Source organism: Pteropus medius, unplaced genomic scaffold, assembly GCF_902729225.1.
Source record: "Pteropus medius unplaced genomic scaffold, Ma_sr-lr_union100, whole genome shotgun sequence".
In the NCBI taxonomy this organism is placed as follows: domain Eukaryota; kingdom Metazoa; phylum Chordata; class Mammalia; order Chiroptera; family Pteropodidae; genus Pteropus; species Pteropus medius.
The window spans coordinates 738488-760064 of NW_024344240.1; the positions used below are offsets into that span (position 1 = coordinate 738488).

The following is a 21577-nucleotide window of genomic DNA, read 5'->3' on the forward strand; positions in this document are numbered from 1 at the left end:
AAATTTTTTATTGTGGTAAAATACCCATAACATAAAATTCAGTATCCCAATCATCCATAAGTATATACTTCAGTGATATTAAATAACGTTCATAATGCACAATCATCACTACCCTTCGTTTTCCTAACCCTTTTCATCTTTTAAAGCGAATACTCATTAAACATTACCCCCCACTCCCCATTTCATCCTCTGCCAAGACCCTGGCAACCACCCTTCTACTTTCCGTCTCTATTTTTGATTAAGTACCTCATATGATTGGAATCGTACAGTATTTGTCATTTCGTGACTGGGTTATTTCATTTAGCATAATGTCTTCAGGATTATCCTTGTTGAAGTATATGTTAAAATTTCCTTTTTAAAGGTAAATAATATTATATATATAGGTATGTATATATTTACATATAGGTGTGTGTGCGTGTGTGCGCACACACCACATTTTGCTTATGCATTCACTTGTCAGTGAACACTTGGATTACTCCTATGTTTTAGCTATACATGAATGTACAAATATCTTTCTAAGAATCTGCTTTCAGTTCTTTTGGATACATAGCCAGTAGATCATTGCTTTGTTCCTGATCTTAATGGAAAAGCTTTCCATTTGTCACCACTGAGTATGATATTCACTGTGGGATTTTTAGATATGTTTTTATTATGTTGAAGTAGTTCCCTTCAATTTCTAGTTTGTTCAGTGTTTTTATCACGAAAGGGTGTTGATTTTTGTCACATACTGTTTCTGCATCAACTGGGATGATCATGTGCATTTTTCCCCTTAATTCTGTTAATGTGATATATTACATTGATCAATTTTCATGTGTTGAATCATCCTTGCATTCTGGGAATAAATCTCACTTGATCATGGTATATAATCTTTCAGTACTATGGTATTGAATTCATTTTGCTAGTATTTTGGTGATTTTTACATCAGTAGTCATAAGGGATTCATGATATCTTCTTTGTTCCATTGGTTAAGAGTATGTTATTTAATTTCCACAAAATTGAGAATTTTCCAGTTTTATTTCCATTACTGATTTTTAACTTCCCCTAGTGGTTGGGGGAGATACTTTGTGTATGTATCATTTAAAGTCTGTTGAGACCTAGTTTGTAGCCTTACATATGGTCTACCCAGGAAAGTGTTCCATGTGCACTAGAGAAGAATGTATATACTGTTGTTGAGTAGAATGTCTCTTAGATCTAATTGGTTTATGATATTAAGTCCTCTGTTTCTTTACTTTTGTCTCATTGTTCTATCCATTATGGAGAGTGAAGTATTGTAGTCTCCGACTATTATTGTAGAATTGTTTGTTTCTTCCTTGAATTCTGTTTTTGCTTCATATATTTTGCAGTCTGTTATTAGGTGTATACATGTTTATAATACTTATGTCTTCTTGCTGTAGTGAACTTTATAAATAGAATGTCCTTTATCTCTTGGAACCTTTTTTATTTATAGTCTATTTTGTCTAATGTTAATATAGCAATCTCTGCTGTCCTTTGGTTACTGTTTGTGTGGAACATCTTTTTCTGTCCTTTCACTTTTAATCTATTTTGTCTTTGGATTTAAAGTGAGTCTCTTATAGACAGCATGTAGTTGAATCATGTGTTCTTATCCATTCAGCCAGTCTCTGTCTTTGGATTGGAGAGTTTAATCCACTTACATTTAAAATAAATACTGATAGGGAATAACTTTTGTCATTTTGCTGCTTCTTTTCTGTATGCCTTATAGCTTTTTTTTTGTCCCTGATTTTCTGTATTATGTCGTCTTTTGTGTTTAGTTGTTTTTTTGGTAGGGAAATGTTTAAAATCCTTTCACATTTCCTTTTGTATATATTCTGTAGCTCTTTTGTTTGTGGTTACTATGGGGATTGTATTTAACATTCTAAAGTTTTAACACCTAGATTTGAGTATCATTGTATCTTCTATAACATATAAAAACTACTCCTTTATAGCTCTGTCCCACCCCTTTTGGTTGTTGATGTTACAAAATTACATCTTTATACATCATGTGCTCCCCCCAAACATAACACTAATAATTCTTCTGAATTATGTAGGAAACAACATGAGGAATTACAAACAAAAGTTACAAAAATACTAGCTTTTAGACTAATAGTTTTTAGAAAGTACATTTGTCTTTTAAATCATGTATAAAAAAAGAGTGGAGTTATAAATTATTGTTCCAATAATACCTACTTTTATAATTATGCCTGTATTTACTTTTATTGAGATCTTTCTCTTTTTTTTTCATATGGCTTTGAGTTACTGTCTAGTGTCCTTTCATGTTACCCTGCAAGACGCCTTTGAGCATTTCTTGCAGGGCAGGTCTAATGATAATGAAATCCTTTAGCTTTTGTTTATCTGGGACTGTCTTAATTTCTTCCTCACTCTTGAAAGGACAGTTTTGCCAGATAGCGTTCTTGGTCCACACTGTTTTTTCTTCTAGCACTTTGAATGAATTGGCCCATGCACCCTGGCCTCCAGAGTTTCCGATAAGAAATCTGATAATCTTACAGAGGACCCTTTGTGACAAGTCACTTCTGTTATTGCTTTCAAGATTCTCTCTTTATCTTTATCTTTTGAAAATTTGGTTATAATGTGTCTTGTTGTAGGTCTTACTGACTTCATCATACTTGGAATTAGTTGAGCATCTTAGATGTTTATATTTCTGCCTTTCACTAAATTTGGTGAGTTTTCAGATATTATTTCATAAATATTCTCTCTGCCTCTTTCTGTCCCTCTTCTCCTTCACTGAGACTCCCACATTGCATAGTTGGTCTCCTTTATAGTGTCCCCCAGGTCCCTTAGGCTCTCTTTCTTTTCTTCAGTCTTTCTCTTTCTGTTACTTAACCTCGATAATTTTTGTTGTGATTCTTATGCTTGCTCAAATCTTCCTTTGACTATCTCTAGTGAATTTTTTATTTTAGTTATTGTACTTTTCATTTTCAGAATTTATTTTTTTTTCAGTCTTTTTGTTGTAGATCTGCCATCAGATCTTTTTCAACGACAGTTGCTGTTGATTTGTTTTTGCTTTGAATGAGCCATATTTTCCTGCTTATTTGTATGCCCTGTGATTTTTTTTGTTGTTGTTGAAAAGTAGACACTTAAATTAATAATGTGGTACCTGTGCATTTCAAATTCTCTACCTTCCAGAGAGTTTGCTGGCTTTTGTTATGTAGGTTTTTTTTTTTCCCCCAACAGTTGTAGGCTGTCCTTGTGCCATGGTTCAACCTAAGGTTTAAACTTAAGGTCTCCTCAAGTCCTCTCTGAACTGTGCTTTTCTCTTAGCATGGGTGGTCACTTTCCAATTTTCCCTTTATATGTAGTTGCTTTACAATGTCCTGGTCTTTAATGTCTGGCTCCCAAAGGGAAAAAAATGGAAATGACAGAAGGGACAAAAGAGGTACCAGCCCTTTAAGTCCCCTGGGAATCGATTCATTCAGAGGTGAGGGGCTTGCAGCATTGAGGGGAGATGCAACAACACTGTTCACTCTCTTTTTTATCTGCATTTCTGAAATAGAAGCAACAATTGTTGATTAGAGTACAAATCCCCAATGATTTGAAGGACATTGTCCTTTTTGCCCTGTAAGCTATGTGTAAACTTGTCCAGGAACGTGCACAGCTATCTGCTGTGGGGGTGGAAATGAGGGATAGGTAGCTAATCCTATGCTTAGAGTTGGAATTGACCAAAATTAATTGCAATCTACTATCTAAGTCTTTCCCTAGAAGTTACAAGCCCTTAATAGTCTCCAGAATTCCAAAGTTGTTACATTAGCCTCCACCAGTGCAGTTTTATCTAGATTGGGAGACAGATACCTGGTGAATCCTACTCCACCATCTTCCAGAATCCTCCCTTACTCATTTTTAAGTACCAAGCTCTGTATAACTTGTGTATTTTCATGTTTTTGCTTTCTTCCATTTCATCTTTTTATCTCTTCTAGATGGACAGCTTATCTTCTTTGATCCTTCGATAGGTTCTAAGCCCATAGTTTTCCCCTTCTGGATACATCACCTTTCTCTTTTCCAGATTGCTTTGTCCCTTGGTTTTCCTTCTGTTTTCTTTCCCTATTCAACCAAAATTGTACTTTGTTATCTCATGTAACCAGTGAGCCTTAAACGTGCTAAGTGAATATGAGTTGTTTATATGTACATCAGTATGCCACATATATTTAGGGGTGGGTACCTTTGTTTCTCACAGATTATTGCTTCCAGAAGATTAGGGAGTTCTAGGAAGAGAAGTAGAGGAAGTTGTAGATCAGTCATAAGAACAAGTAGCTCCCCCTTTCTGGAATTTTAAAGCCGTGTGGTGAAACAAGACTTTCTTCAATTTTGTGACCTGACTTTAAAAAAGGTCCAGGTATACCTTTTAGTTTTGGAACTTGGTACCCTCGTTCATGGAAAAAGTTATTGTCCATCTGCTGTCCTCTGTCAGAGTGGCCAAGTAACTGTTTTGGATTCTCTCTAGACAGAGATCTTGGGTTATTTTCCTAAAGCTCTTTGTTACTAGACTTCTGCAGTCATCTCTTGATCCTTGACCTTGATTATTTGGTTCTAGTGTTCTCTGATTCTCTTAATTTTTTTCTGTCATCTTTTCCTTTTTATTGCCAGCACCACAGCACCTTCTTGATTCTCAGTGCTACTTCATTCACAGTTTGTCAAATGCAGAAGAACTATAGTTTTACCTCAGTGTTTTATTAGTTTCCCAACTCCCCTTCCCCTTTTTCTTCCAAGTCAAACGAACTTCAGCCAGCCCTTGCCTGCCAAGCCATGTTGGCCTCTGTTGGCACTTTTTCTGATCAACCCTGGTGCTCTAAGTATTTATTCATCACCTCATCCCCCATTGATGTCTGTTCACAAACATTGTTTATTTTTTTAAATATGCCCAGCCTACTTTCTTTGTTTAAGTCCTAGTCTTTTTTTCTGCCATTCTTTTATTCTCCTTCTTGCATCCCTCTATATCAGATTCATTCAGATATCTCATTTCCTTCATCAGATATCTCACTTCCCTCATCTGTATCCTCCAATAATTCTTTGCCACATTTTCTTAGAAATGTAGTATAAGAGTGGACTCTTCAGAGAGCTATTGATTTTATCCTTTTATTTAACAGATAAGGAAACTGATCCAGAGAAAGAAAGTGACTTGCTTAAAATTACAAAGTTCATTTGGGTGTAATTCGTAACTGCTAGAATATGGCCTTTCCATATCCTTCAAACCTTCACTGTCATACTTCTGTCTTTAAGACTTCCCTTTTGGTAAATACTCCTTTGAGTTCCTCAGGGACACCAGACATTAGTGTTGTAATGTGTTAGTATGGAAAGGGGAAGGAAAAAAGGATGTTATTGCACACAGTATTACCTCTTCTTCCTAAATTGTTTTATCTGTGTTTACAATTTGCCTTGTTCAATAGAGTTTAAGTCCCCTAGCTATGTTCTTCTTAATTTTATGCCGTGGTTAAAGGTCATTAAAAAAGAGTAGGTATGCATTCGCTTTGCAAACATTTATTTATACCTTTCCTATGCCTGACTACGTATTGGGCACTAAGAATAAAGAGGTGACTCGAAAATAGCCCCTAACGTCAAGGAGCTAGCTCATAGCCCGATAGGTGAAACAGGTCTATCAAGAAATATAGTATGACGAGGACTGCACTTCTCCCATAGGGCAATAGAAATAAAACAGAGAGGCTTGCTTAATGGTCTTGGGGAAATAGAAAATCCTTGTAGAAGAAGGCACATTTAAGCTAGACTTTTTGGGATAAGTGGGATTTTATAAGACAGAAAAGTCTGATATTGGCCCTCTCTCCTCAAAACCCTCAATTGATGCCCATTTTTATTTTTAAAAACCAAAGTCTTTATTGTGCCCTGGATGGCCCTAACAGTCTGGTCCCCCATTACTCTCTGACCTTATCTCTTTTCTCCTTCGCCTCACCCTCCTGCTCCCACACCACTGGCCTCCCTGCTGTTCTTCGAACATACCAGGTACACTTTACCTACCTCAGGGCCTTTGCACTTGCCTTTCCTTCAGTAGACACAGGAGTCATGTCTTCATCTTGTTCACATTTTTTTCTCAAAAAGTACCTATTCAAGTGATGTGTCTTTCCTGACCATCCTATTTAAATGACACCTACTGTCCAGCAGGCCTTGTCCCCTCTCCTTGCTTTATTTCTCTCCATATCATGTGTAACATTCTACTTAATTTACTTTGTTTGCCTCCCTCCACTTCCTAAGAATAAGCTTCAAAAAGGCAGAGACTTTGATTTTTCATTTCTCTATCCCTAGTGGCTAGAGCAGGGCCTGGCACATAATATACTTGTTGAATGAATAGTCATATGACAGATATCTGCTTTCAATAAATATATTGTATGATTAGATTTTTAAATTCTCATAACTTCATTCTAAGTGTTACAGGATCTCAAAAATCTCTGGAAACTGCATTGGAAGTTAACATCTTGCTTAGAAAGTTTACTGGACTCTCATTGCTCAGACTATAATAAGAATGTGGGAAAAAATGAAGAGTAATGAAAAGTTCTGTCTGAAAGTAAAAGTGTTAGCTGTGTGACAGTTTAATGTGGATATCTATTCCCATAATCCTTGTTTATTCCCATAATTCTGTATTTCCCATCCTTCTCCCCCTTTAAGGTAAGAATTAGTAAGCCAAAAAAGAGAAATGAAAAAATAAATTAATCACCAATAAAAATCAGTTTTTGTCTTTTGATTGTGATGTGAGCTCTTAAGGATGATTTGTAAAAGAAAGCTAAGATTTTTCAGGACAGAGGCTTGGAAGTTGTTGATTAATGAGTGACCATATTACTCAGAGTGGTGTGGCCCCTCCAGCCTGGTGTAGCCCTTAGAATGTACAACAGCCACAAATGTTAAGACTAATCAGCACTTGGGGAGCAGGATTCCCTGCTTCTACCCACTGGTGAGACTATACTAGAGCTGTAGCATTGTATAACTTTACTTAGTTAATTTTCTGTTCTTTTTTTCCTAAATCTTCAATATGGTAAATTGGTCAAAGAGCTCAGTTCTGACTCTAAACTGTACTATAAAAAAGCATGTCATCTTAGGAGGCAGTGGCTGGAAGTTAAGTCTTGGGTTCTGTTCCTTCTTCTGTCTCATTTTTTCTCTGGTCTCATTTCCTCATCTACATGAATAGAGATAGGTCTGGATTAGATGACCTCCGAAGCTCTCTATCTCAAGCTTGGGCAGTCTGACTTTCCATTTGCAAGTAAAAACTCGTGACCACCCAAATAGTGTGCCCTGCCTTGAATGCAAAAGGAATAGGAATACTTTTCTCCCCATTTTAGTTTCCTCTGGGAAAATGGTTGCTCTTTTTTAGTTGGATTACAGCATCGCTAGAATGCATGTGTAATTTGTGTGAAACTCAACAGCTTTTCCAGCATTCCAGATGCTGTGTATAATATGCACCAGTGTTATGGTTTTTCTTCCCCAGGAGTTACTAGGGGAATGCCAATGATGTTTGTTCCCCTTCCTTTCTATTTTGCATTAGGATGCAACATAATTGACATTTTGGAGCTATTACACTTGATGGCTCCTGTCAACAAAAATATATTAATTCAAGAACCTTCTGAAATACCACTTAAATGAGATCTATGTTTCCCATCTCCACACTTCTAAATAATACATTTTTAATCACCTTTGCTTGGTATAGCTCTTTTACCTTCTGCGAATCTTTCCTATGACTTCGTGCCCCTAGTCAATTTGTTAATCAGCTAGGGCCCACATAGGTCTACTTTGAGGCTGAGAGAATCAGAACAATATAGAAACAACCATTAGTAGAAAGAGCTCATGAGTTAGAGAGCTGCGTTCTAGCCCTAGCCCTGTCAAACTGAGCCTCAGTTGCCTTATTCATAAAATGGGGATAATCTCTGTCTTGCCCTCATTGTGAGTTTAGTGGGAGGCTCAGATAAAGTAATAAAAATGCTCTTGAACTGTAATGAGGTAACAATAATAATAGACATAACTTGCCTGCAAACTTCCGGAGAGTTAGAGGCGGTGCCAGAATTAGTACCATTATACTCACACCTAGCCTGGCACTGTTCAAAAAGCCAGCACCACTTTTTGGCAGTTTTAGCATCTGAGAGGAGTAATTTTTCCTTCCCTTTCTTCCTCACTTTACTTGCTTAATTTAGTTTTAGGTAGTCATTCTATTAACATTTTAATGCTTGATTTGTTTTACTTATAATATGTTTTCCTTTTTTCTGCTTTTTAATCCAATCAGGAAATTTGTACATAGACTCCAGGCAAAATCTCCCTCCTTCGGTGATGCCACCCCCTGGTTATCCTCATATCCCACAGGCACTCAGCACTCCAGGAACAACGATTACAGGTAATTTGGGGTGTGGTGTGTTGAAGTTGGTACTCAGAGTTTAATATTGAAAAGCTTTAGGTGTCCCAACAGTAAACACGGCTCCCTAAGGATGGAGTGAACTCTCTGTTAAGGGAGGTGGGGTACAAAAGTCTGGACAGCTACTTGGCTCCAGTCCTGGTGAAGGGATTTTAAGTGTCATTTGGTGTTTGAACCATATGACCTGAAGCCTCTTTTAGCCCATGATGCTATCTTTGATTCTAATTATTGTCCTGTCTCCCTAAGAGGTAGGGTGCATAGAGCTTCTCCTGGGGTCTTAGGTAAAGTCTGACTTTGATAGGACTTCCGCAGGCTTCAAGAACCTACTTTGATTAGCTCCTATATAGTCATTCTGATGAAGTTCCTCTGGCTATAGTTTCCAGAGAAGTACCTATAGAGGACATAAGTTTCAGGAGTTACTAGTTGATAAATTTTTTCCCCTAGGTTCCTGAATGTAGGATGGTATATTTAGCAGGGCAGTAGAGACACATCGTTAGAGGTTGGAAGAGGTCTTAAGGATTATCTAGATGAAGAAACGGAGGCTCAGAAGGGGAGAGAGCTTGCCTAGAGCCACCAGTTTGGTAAAGTGGCCAAACTAAGACTTAAGCCTTGACATCTGGATTCAGAGTATATTTTTCTCATGTACTATGCTACCTTTTACTTAGGCTGTTTGAGAAGACAAAAGGTGATGTGAGGAGTAGATTTAAAACCCTAAAAAGAACTGTGTGCCAAGCAGTAGTAAAGGAAGAGTTGGGACTAAGTGACATGTCCTTTCATGAAGAGAAAGGAATAAATGTTATCTGTCCTTAGTGCTCACCAGTAACTTGTAGGTGACGAGACACAATGATTAAGACTCTGGAGCCAGATTCCTAGGATTTGAATCCTGGTGCTTTGACACTTAATAACTACCCAACTCTCCTATTTCAGCTTCCCTGTCTTTAAAAAGGAACTAATAAATATACCTAACAACCAAGGTTGTTAAAAGAATTAAATGAGAATTATATAAATCACTTACTTAGTGCCTGGCACATAATCAGGAATTTATATGTTTTTTAAAAATATATACAGGCAATTCTGCTATACTGCGATATACAGAAAACTTTACTAGTATTTTGTATAGTTGTACATTAAAAATTTTAGGGCTTATGAGAAAAATAGCAGCATATTTCTTGCATCTTTGTAATCAGAGTACTAACAAAAAGTATAATCAGTAAAAATTCCACAACAGTTAAAAGGATATGTTTAATTCCTAATAAAAGGATAAATTCTACAAATAAAGATCATTATTTCTTTTTAAATCACATCTGGTTTGGAAGGGGATTTGTCAAAGCTATGGAGATATGGTAGAAGGCACCAAAGTTGGGGAACACATACAGCACACGCCACACTAATCCAAGAAGAGGAGCATGGGGAGAGTGGACATCCTGTATCTGCTGTGTTCCTCCATGGCTGTGTTCCTACACAGCACTCAGCTGTGTAGATGGTCTCTGTGTTCACCTGCTTTTACTTGGTGGCACAAAAATGAACTTGCCAGGGAAAATTCACTGTGACCCAGTGTGACTTCAGTGGTACGTTGACATCATTCTCATGTGAGCCAATTCATGTTACTGAAACATATATTGAAGATGAAGAGACTAAGAGAAATGGTTGCATCAGCCGTCGGGTACTCTAGCACACTCTTTATGTCCTTTTGCTGCAGCCTGGTTTAATGGAAAAAGTGTTGATTTTAGAGTCAAATGAACTGAGTTCAAATCCTTTCTCTTCCCCTTACTAATCATATGACTTTGTGTAACTTGCTCATCCTTACCTATGAAATGAAGATCATAAAAGACGTCTTGTTGAAGGCTTCTGGGTGTATTAGTGAGATAACGTGCCCTGAGTGCCTGACACATAGGAAGTGCTCTATATAGGCTTTTGTTTACTTCTCCCTTTCTTTTCTACTGAGTCACTACTGGCATTGCCTTCTTCCAGGCCATCACGGAGCCATGAACCAGCAGCACATGATGCCTTCCCCAGCCTTCCAGATGAGGCGCTCTCTGCCTCCAGATGACATCCAGGATGACTTTGATTGGGATTCAATTGTGTAGAGCTTGTTTCTGCAAGGCACCAGACCAGTGAAGGGAAAGGTTTAAGAAAATCCAGTTAAGAAAGTTGCTAATCATTTTACCAATGTTATTGAAATTTCTTTTGAAGACAATCAAAAAGATTTTAGCTGGATAACTTACTGCTTTTATCTGACCCAAACAAGTACTACATGTTTGTCTCCCTGCCAGCTGCCCTCTGTAGCTCCTAACTGTTGTGTGATTTGAACAGCTTTTGCATATTTGTGTCAATTTGATGTTGACCACAAGTGCCAGACTGATTTTTTCAGACAGAGCCTATTTTGCTGCAAGCAGTTTATAGATACATATGTGTAAATATATGTACAAAATTTACCGAAAGGCTTCAATTTTTTTCTAATTGGATTATTACATCTTGAAAGTTACTGTGAGTTTTTATTCCTTGTTAGGCTGTTTTCTGCAGGATGCTTTTAACTGATGTAGGCAACTGAAAAGAAATAGGTTTTTTCAAAGCCCAGTTCCCCTTATTTAATCTTTTTCAGAAATGTGAGTATTGAGTTCTACCCAGTAAGTCAAAGAACCCAGAGTTACTCTCCAAACAATCCAAAGGGGCATGTTGTTCCTGAGCAGCATAAAGAACTGACCAAATTTTTTTGATGGTCAGGGATTATAGAGTTTATGTTAAACCTTATCAATGTCTGTTTTCCTAAATCTGCCTTATCTGCCTTATAACAACTCTAAAATTTATTTGATTGATTAAAAGCTGAGCATTGCATAGCTCTTTAAACAAGTCAATGCCTCCACTTCACTTATATATTTATTATTCAAAACTGTTATTTTAGTATTTATTGCTACCTTCTGTGAACGCTCAGCTTATTGGGTTCATTAAGGAGAAACACAGTGTCTGAAAGCACAGAATTATTTTTCTTGATAAAGAGTTTACAAGCAAGACAGATTGTTATTCTCTTTATCGTCATTCTTTATACCATGCGAGTATATTTCTCTATCTTAGCATTCCTGCTGATTCAGACTTATTAGCTAAGTGGGATTTTTTTTGGAGTTTGCATCAGAGTTCATTTGGGCAACAGAATGGAAGGGCATTGTCTATAAAGCAAATTTCCCCATTCATTCTCTTTCCATTTAGGAAGCACTCAAAGGAGGATAGAGCAACACAGATTTTATTTGCCTTAGTCTTCAGTGCAGTTTTTGTTACGTGGCCTGCTGTTTCTGTTGTCTTGTGTTTCTGTGATTGCCTGATATTTGGTTTCTTCTTTGAAATGCAGCCTGTTTCTTGGGGGTTAGTAGTAGTAGTTTGTTTATTGTTTCATATCACATCACAGTTACTTTGCATGGATTGATTGTCTTAGTTTTATAATAAAACTAAAAGAAATGAGACTTTAAAAAATGAATAGATTTCGAATTGGTTCCTTAGACCAAATAAAAAGCAGAATTTCTTTCAGTTCTAGTGGGGAAATAAATATGTTCCATCAAATTAAGGAGCAATAACTGCTCGCTGGTTGCTTTTTGGCATCTGTAATCTCTATCAGCCATACTTAAATCACTTTAATTAGCCTTAGTGATTCTTAGTAATCTCTACTTGAACTAAACAGACATCTTTGTTTCTGTATATGTGTATGTGAGAGTGTTTGTGAATGTGTATGGGTATTTTTTTTTTTTAATGGAGTGTTGCCTTGAATGATGAATCACTGGGAAGCCAGCCATGGTAAAGGCTGGTGAGGTTGGGAAGAAAGGAAGAGCTTTTTGTTCCTGTTGTTTGGACCCTGCTTGGCATGAAAAAGGAAGCTCAGTTCCAGCCCCTTGGATCAGTGAAAATCAGAGGATTCTGGAAAGGTAGCCAACAGGACCCTCTAGATGGATAACATAGGCAAAATGAGATAGCCTGCAGAGTAAAAGCTTGGGAAAAAAAAAAAAGTGGGTGATTTTCAATAGTCTGCTTAAGTCACTGTTCTCTAGATACCAAAATAATCATTTTGAAACTTCTAATTGCTTGGGTAGCAATGTGCACTTTAAATAATTTGGGTATTGATATGTGGTCTCATATTGAATGGTTTGAATAGAAACCACCGATGAAGATTTTATAAATTGTATGAAGCTAATTTCCTATTTGGCAATCATTTACTGATATGCAGTGATCAATATTTTTATAAGAATTTAAACTTACCAAGAATGGCCCTGGAGGCAGAGCCTCCATCCAGACCCATCTCACTCTTGTGATTCAGGTGACCTGGGAGCCCAGGACAGGTCTTCTCAGTGGGCTCCAGCCAGACAGAGCTACCTGGTGAGGTGCAGAGCATCCCTCTAGTGGCCATTTCAGTTGGTAGTTGTTAGTGCAAAGTAAGTTCTGTTTGGGGCTTAAATTGACTGAAGACTTTTGGGGAAAAGAATAATAAATGCATATAATCAAATGGGGGTACTCTGTCCAGGAGAATAATCCGACTGGCATTTGTGGCAGTTTTCGAAATGTAAATGTATTCATGTGTGTTCTTGTAAATACATGTCTCTCAGATGTCCTTTGAAATGGGAGGGAATCAATCGGGGATTATTTCAAATGGAATAGAGTATTTTGATATTGTTCATTCAGAGGGTGATGTGTACATATCTATATTGTATATATGTGATGAAAATGCATTGGCTTTTTGTGCAAACACAACCTGCTCTCTGTACTGCTGTTGGACAGTCAGTGTTTTAATGTTTCTACAGTTTTGCTATTGCACGATTTCATATTTTGCCTCTATGATGAACGACACCCATTCTTTGTAACTGTTTAGTGCTGTAAAGAAATATTCCAAGTGTCATTAGGATTGTTGCTGCCAGAACTGATATGCATGAATGGCACTTAAAATAAATATATTATGTTAACTCTATTTATAACATTGATTCCTCTGTCATTTGCTGCAATTAAGGGAACAAGATTGGAGCTAGTCCCCACAGTCAGTCCTTGGGGCCACGGAGACTGTCTCATGTATTGCTGCCTCAGAATAGTCTTTGTTGCTATTTATTGAACATCTCATTAGCTCCATGAACTTGGGGACGTTTTTTAATTTCTCTGAGCCTATCATTTTTCTCATTTACAGCGCCTGTAAAATGAGGATAATACCTACCTCCTAGAGTTGTAGTGAGATTAATGCATTTAAACATTTAGAACAACACCTGGAACATAGAAAAGTACTAGTATGTGCCAGGCGCTGTGCTAAGTAGATATTGTTATCCTATAGTATGGGAACAGTGCAGATAGTGGTCCAGTGGCTTACCCAGATCCTTTGCTGGCAAGTGGTAGAGCCAACGTTAGGAACCGGGCGGCACAGCAGGAAGTGAGAGGCAAGAGAGCAGTAAAGTTTCATCTGTATCTGCAGCCTCTCCCCAGCACTAGCATCACCGCCTCAGCCCCCACCTCAGATCATCAAGCATTAGATTCTCATAGGAGCGCCAGTCCCTGGTGCCAGAAAGGTTGGAGACCGCTACCCTAGACAAAAGGGAGAAGACGTTTCCATTTATACCACTGCTCTGAGCCAGGCATGGAAGCTGGATTAGCATGGGAAGGTGGGAATGAAGCAGGAGAAGTGATTGGTTGCTAGTAAAGAACCAAGCACATCAGTCCTAAGTGGTGAGGTCCCGACTGTGGAAACAGGCTCAGAGAGACTAAGGAACAAGGAGACCAATAACACTGGTGGAAATGGACTTGAAGCTACAGCCCGTTTCACTCAGGAAAACACTCTTCCAATCCCATGACCCGGCCTAAGGCCTTGTGCTGCTTAAAACAACCCATACAACACTGCCAGGAAAATCTGTTTGTTATAATTTTACAGATGGGGAAACTGAAGTTCAAAAAGGTTAACTGGCCTAAGTTGTCACAACTAGTAAGAAGATCTGGAGTGAAACAGTCTGGTGGGCGTGACTCCAAAGTTCATTTCTTTTTATCCCACTGCCATCCAAAAAGGAGTTTCCCCAAAGACATGGATAGTGCCTTCCCGCTCTGTGTGTGTGAGAGAGAGAGAGGGACTTGGAGAGGGAAGCTCTGCTTTTCTCTGATTACAGGTAAATTTTGGTCATCTGTAGTGCCTCTGCAGGACTGTAATAGGGGGCATAGTTAAATGTCACTTTGTGCTGATTCAGGTGCAGAAGTACACCTTTGTTGCTGGTCAAGTGCAAATATATATATTTCCATTTAATATATATTTTATATTTAATATATTTATTTTATATGGAAATACACATATAAAAGATCATTAAGATGCATGTTTAATTTTCAAGGCTGTAGCATGTTACCATGTACAAAGGGCTGCTATTTATAGATAAGCCCTTACCAGCTGGCTAAAGCAGTCCTGGAAAATCCACGTAAGGAAGGGTTAACTGCATCTAAATGCCTTAGAATCACAGAACTATCTTGAAGGTTTTAAGCTAGAAGGGGCCTTTGAAATCATCTAATACAACTTCTACATTTTGCTGTTGATAACATTGAGACCCAGAGAGAAGTGATTTGCTTCAAGTCATGCAGCTGGTTAGGGGGAAATTGGAAGATGGGGAGGAGTGGAGAACATCATTTACCTGGCAGGCATATAAAGTTCCTACATACATTCTTATTTGATCTACACAAGAACCTGTTGGTGTAGTACTGTTATTGCCCCATTTTACGAGAGGAAAACTCTCAGAGAGGTAGAGCACAATGCAGCTGCATCCTGAATGCATTCACTCAAAGCACACCAATTTAATTATATACAGTTGGCCAAAAAGACAATGGAAATCTTAAATAATGTTACAGTGAGTATTTGCACTTTAGGGAGTGTGAGATGGAAGATTCGAACCTGACACTCTGACTGGTATCTGCTGGCATGTACCTCTCTGCATGAGCTTCTCACTGTTGAGTATAATTCCAGTGGATAAAGATGCATGTTTTCTGCACGACATTACCCTCAGATGCAAGCCAGCTGCGTAAAGACACACTATAACAAAGAATTAGAAGAACTGGCTAAGTTGGGCTTTGGGACATGGTGTGTTTATCTCCAGTGTTTTTCAAGAGTGATTTTGAACTTACCTCTCACGTCTCCATATGATACGTGACTTGTCAATGTGCGAAGCACAAACTTGGTAAATGGCTGCACCAGAGCCAGAATTCAGTTCAACCTCAGGTCAGGGCGTTTCCGACTCCCTAAGTCACACTGACCCCAGAAATAAAGAATACGATAGCTACCATTTATTACTTGTTACTTAATTTACTTATTCCAAGCACTTGGTGTAAATGATTATATTTACTCTTCAAGTGTGCGGTAGACACCACTATTATCAACCTCATTTTGCAAATGAATCTGAGCCACAAAGTCACTTCCCCGGGGTCATCCAGCTTGTAAGTAGTAGAAGTAATAATAATAATAGCAGCAGCAGAGCCATTATTTCAAACCTTGGCCTTCCAGCCCAAATGCCTGCCCTTTGCACCATGCTGTGCTGTCAGTTCCTGGGCTCTGTTTGGCCTAGAGTGAGGGCCTTAGACCAAAGCAGTGAGGCTGCAGTGAGCAGTGGGGGCCACCAGAGGGCAGAGGACTGTCGAATGTCTGCCTTTCCTCTCTTGGAAGGTTTCATCATTGGGCTATGCTCCCTTTCTCCGCAGCCCCCAGAACGAGGTGCTCCTAAAGACAGGGACCCAGTGGCCACCCCTTAGAATTGTCTTCTAAACCAGAGCTTGCTGGAGAAAGCCAAGGAGCCCCTCTAGTTCTCAGCAATGAATACTAGCAGGGCCCACTTCGGAGCTGTCTCTGAGCCTGCTGCCCCAGCCCAGGCCTCTTGATGCTCATTGCCCCCTCTACTCCAAGATTAGGGTGGGGAAAGTCACCCCACTATCAACCCCAAACTCTGAGTCTCCTGAGGCACTGATTTTCTGGGACCAGTTGATGCTGGGACTGGCATCGTTTAAGTAGGTGTGGCGAGGGCTGGCCAGTGCCACTGTTGAGTCCACCCTTGCCCTCCCAGCCCTGCCTCTGAGCCTAAGCAGGCCTTGATATTCTCATGCACTCAGGCACAGATTCATGTAGTTATCACAAACATTATGATTATTGCCACCATTTGCCCGGCCCTCTGCCCGGCACTTGACAGCCATTCTCTGAGCACTCCCAACTGTCCCGCGAGGTTGGTGTCATTATCTCTTTTTTACTGCTGGACATTGCTACTCAGAGAGGTGAAGTCATTTGCCCAAGGTCACAGCCAGTGAGAGACTGGCGAGTGGACGGGAACCCAGATCTGCCTATCCGAGTTCTGCTCTTCCCGCTAAGGCATATTGCCTCTTCCACAACACTCCCCGCTTGGCCTTGAACTCCCCCAGTGCCAGTCACCACACCCCATCCCACCTTACCCCAGGGAGGGCCTGAGCTGACGTCACTGTGGGTAAATGACACCCCTCACAACACAGCCCCCTAAAGGTCAGAAAGGCAACTTCCTCTCCCAGACAATGGCAATAAAGATGTCTGAGGACGCTTCCCGCCCTTCCCATGCCTGAGTGACGTTCACAGGCAGAGGCCTTCCTGGGAACAGTCCTCTGGTTCCGTGTGCGAGTGTGTGAGTGCACAAGCTGTGTGATTCTGTGGTGTGTCTATGTGTTCGTAAGCTCTGTACCTGGCTGATGGTAAGTCAGGGTAACTGCAGGTGGTTGTGTAACTGATTGTGCCCATGAGCCTGGTGTATGTGTGAGACTATATGTGAGTGAGTCTTTGAATGTGTGTGCTTGTGTGACTATGTGCTTGTCTAAGCATGTGTTGTGGCTGGATGAGTGATTGTGTAACCTGTGTGATTGCAGCTGTGTGCCTTCGTGTATCTGGGTGTGCTAATAATCTACAGGTAGGGGAGAAAGCATGCTGCTGGAAGGGAAGGAGATGGCTCCTCACTCCAGCTCTGGTTCCCTCCTCCCTTTTGTGCCTTCTTAGCCATTCTGGCTTCCCAAGGGCCCATGTCTTAGGAGACACTTGCTGGGATGGAGCTGGGTTTCCGGGCACTGTCAGGGTTAGGCCCTATGAGTCCCATACAAACGAATTCTTCCCCTTTCCCATCACATCCTGGTCTTGCCTCCTGTCACTGCTGCTGTTCTTTGAGCTGGGTCCCTGATCTATCTACACTGACTCCTGCCCTCAGGCAGCCCACACTCTGCCTACTCAAAGCAGCTGGTCCCTTGCGAGCTGCCGCCTATAGGTGAACATGTGCCCTGCAGGCCCCAAGGGCCAGAAAAATACACGAGGCAATGGAAAGAACACAGACTCTGGTGTCAGAAGAACCAAGAACTTCATCTGAGCAAGACATTGCCCTCTCTGGTCCTCAGTTTCCTCATCTGCAAAATGGGGATGAAATGCCTTACTTCAAAGTGCTGATGAGACCCATCCATGACATAGATGGTCAGCAGTCAGAAAGCCGCCAGCATGGGCCCTGGTACATATTAGCTCCCACGGACTGCTCTTGCTTTTCCTGTCTGCTCCCCTCCTTCTCCATTCTTCTACGTGCCATCTGTTGCCATGTTGCCAAGACCAGTGGAATCTCCTGCACACCATCTTTCCCATCATCCCCTGCCCTCCCGGAGCACTGCCAGGGACAGAACACACCCCTTCTCTCCTGGACTAGTGCAGCAGCCGTATCCACACAGTCAGCTCTCGGCACCAAGTACCACGGTGGCCTTTCTGAATCAAAATCCTTCTCATGGTCTTTCCTGCTCTGAAACCTCCCACGGCTTCCTGCTGTCGCCAAGTCAAGGGCAAACATCTTCGCCTGGTATTTAAAGCCTCCTTCCTGGTCAGCTTACCCACAGCACCTCTCGACACACTCTCCGCTTTAGCCTCATCTCTCCTTTCTCCTCTGTACTTCCTGCAGCCAGGCCTCTACCCTACAGACCTCGTTTCTATGGGTCCAAATCTTCCCATTGATTGAGGCCCAGTTCAAACGCCACCTCCACCTTGTCTGTCAAGCATTCTCAAACCTGACTCCAGGGGGACCTGGTCTCATGGCTTCCAGTATGCTCCCCACAGAGCCTGATGGAATCTGCGCCCTCATTCTATCCTCCTCCCTCTAGTCTATGGGCTCTGGGGCACATAGTGGGAGCTCCAGCTGCGTCTCTCTCCCTCCCTGACAGCCCTCGAGTGTGGAAGGTTGTCTCCTTTGCCAGCACCCAGAACAGGCTGGAGTGGGGGATGAAGAAGCAGCTGCTGTGTGGGGAGCAGATGGTGAATGGAGCTCTCCCTTCGCCTCATCCAGGCAGGCCACAGTGATGTGAGATGACACTGCTGAGCAAATAACCAGACACACCCTCTGTCCACTCCCCAGCTGCCCCCCAGAGCATCAAGGGAAAGAGCCTACCCATCCCAGGGCCTGGGGGAGGTGAAGGAGCCCTGCACCCAAGCCTGGCCTTGGGCTCAAGCCAGTAAGCTTCAAATAGCAGACATGCACTTTCTGTGGGCTGCCAGGCACTCTCTTCCCATAACCTCACTTTATTCCTCCATAAGATGGGCATCATTGACCTACCTCACGAGATCTGACTCACTGGTTGCTCCTCTCTCCTTCCCCTTCCCTAAAAGTGGGAGTCTGGGTCCACTCAAATGAAAGAAGACACTGCAGGAGGTATGGACCGATCTCGTGAGGTAGGTCAATGATGCCCATCTTATGAAGGAGCTTTTCTTTGGCATTTGTGAGAACTGGCTTCTTCTCTGGAATTTACAGCTTTGTGACCGCAGCTGCCGCCAAGTTCACTTGGTAAGGGGTCTGAAAAAGTTCTGCCTTCCTCTAGGTGAAGGGGGTCCCATGCTTGTGTCCACACTTACCCTCTCTGTCATCTGGGTGCCTTTGTGCAGTGTGCCCCCAATACAACTGTACATAACACCTCTGTTTGTGCCCTTGGGCAAGTCATGTTTTTTTTTTCTTTTTTAATTTATTATTATTTTTTTTAAAGTGGTTTATTTTATTTTATTTTTTCCCCTCTTTAATTCCCCGCCTCACTTCCACCCCTGACCTATGGATGTTGCCGTTTCCCTTCTTTTTTAGGAACTGGATCTCTGAAGGCGGGGCATCTCCCCCCACAAGCTCGGGCTGTGCACCCGGGGCCTGGCACCCCTGGGGTGTGGTCCGTGGCTCCACCTGGGGCACTAACCCAGGACCTCCTGTGTGTAAAGCAGACATGCTAACCACTACACTATAGAGTCACCCAAGTCATGGTTTCTTAACCTCTTTCTGGGCCTCTGAGCTTCAGCTTACCTATCTATAAAATGAAGTTCTACAGTTATTTCTTACATGTTCCCAGAGCAGTTTGGAGGTTCACATACATTACAATGTCTTCCTTAGGCATTTCTGGGCCCTCCGAGGAACAAGAGATTGTTACAGCCTCCAGGATGTGTTTACGAGCAGAATGCGGAGGCTGTGAAATGTGTGCCATATCAAGATCACACAGATCGGTATGGGAGCCTCCAGACTCCTACCTGGGCTCTGTTCCAAGCCTTTCCTACTGGAGTCAGCTGAGACCTCTGGCCTGCTGGGAAGCAGAGCCAGGCCTGGGAGGACTGGGTCTTAGTGGACCCAATGTGAACGACCATACTGGAAGCATGTTGAAATCCCCCAAACCCAAGAGTTAAACAACCTCGGGGCCACAAAGCATAGCATCATCATCCTCTGCACCAAGGCCAGAGAGCACCTTAGCAGCTGCTGGGAGTGGGGCAAGGGGTAGCTGGACTGTAGGGCTGGGTCTGGTTTTCCACATCTGTAAAACTAGTGCTTGGTAACCATTCACTGCTGTTGTTATAATGTTACGATCATTAGAAATACCATAAGCTTCCTGATCCTTTGAGGGCTCAGCGGCACCCTCTAAGTGCCAGGCCTTGTGTGAGTCCCGGGGCCACGACGGAGCAAGACAGCTCTGCTTTCAGGAGCTTGCAGGGGAGTGGGCAAGACGGATAGTTGGTAAGTTTTATCATGGGAGAGTGTCGAAGGCTGGAGGAGCCCGGAGTGGGTGAAGACGGTCTTAACCCAGGCTAACTGAGGCTGGTGTCAGTGAGAAAAGTTTTCAGAACAATCCGAAATCCATGGTGTAGTTGTTATTGTCTCCATTTTTCACATGCAGAAACCAAGGCTTGGAAAGGTCACACAGCTGTTCACTGATGGAGCTAAACTCTAACCCGGGGCTGCCTGGCTCTAAAGTTGGAGCATTCTCACTGACAGCACCCCAGGTCTGGGACCCTTCTTCCTGGTCTACTCTTGGGGGTCCTGGTTAAAGGGTGAGCAGGAGCCTGATCATGAAGGGCCTCAAACCCAGGTTCCTTCTGAAGGTTTTAGGCAACCATGATGGGTTTTCAAGTGGGGAAGCAGGTAGTAGGAGCGGCATAGCCTGGAAGGCTATAGAGGAGTAAGTTTGCTGGAAGAGGTGGCCTTGGATGTGGGAAATCTAAACAATCCCAGACCCACCTGCTACCCATAAGGAATGACGACATGTGTAGGAGTGCTGGGGATCAACATCTTAGGACTCAGGTATGTCCTTAGGGGCCGGGAAACCAGGGTACTAGGAAGACCCAAAGATCCAGTGCCTGGCAGCTATGAGCCAGAAGAGAGGGAGGAGGCCTGAATTCACACCTGGGCCCAGGCTGGGCCAGGCAAGAAATTGAGGGTGGGCGTGGGGGGCAAGGGAAGAAGGGTTGTTTCCATTTCCCAGGGTGGACATCAGAAGTAGGGTTGGGTGGGGTGGGGTCCAAAGGGCTGAGGCCTAGGAGATATTTCCTCTTTCTCACAGTGCAGAGCTATCTCACTCCTGCAGCCTCCCACCTGCTTCACCCCTGCCTTCTACCTGGTAAGTGCTGGCCAGGGTGCTCAGGGAGAAAGAGGCTTAAACAACCAAAGGCCCCCTGCCTGTACCCCCAACCCCACTGCACCTTAGAGGGGAAAGATTGAAAAACCAAGCCAGCCAGAAATAAGGCTCCTTCAGCCCACAGTGGCCCCATCCAAACCCCACTTTTAATGCAAAACGAAATCCCAGTCCAGCGTGAGCCCCACGCTTAGTCCCAAATCCAACCCCCGTCATACAGCTAAGCCAACCATAGCTCCAGCTTGACCTCAGCCTTACCAAGGAACCCTAACTAACCTCAACCAGTCTCCATGTCAATTACAACCCCACAGCAACCTAATCTGAACTGCACCCCCA

At 42.0% G+C, this 21577-nt stretch overlaps 1 protein-coding gene across 1 annotated transcript in view; it reads left to right on the forward strand.

Moving 5' to 3' along the window:
• The window catches only part of FOXJ3 (forkhead box J3), a 111855-nt gene extending 98557 nt beyond the window's left edge, over positions 1 to 13298 (forward strand). The window contains 2 exon segments of the mRNA XM_039868839.1: positions 8228 to 8335; positions 10325 to 13298. Of these exon segments, the coding sequence (XP_039724773.1) occupies positions 8228 to 8335; positions 10325 to 10440 (224 nt within the window). The 3' untranslated portion in view covers positions 10441 to 13298.
• The last annotated feature ends 8279 nt before the right edge of the window (positions 13299 to 21577 follow it).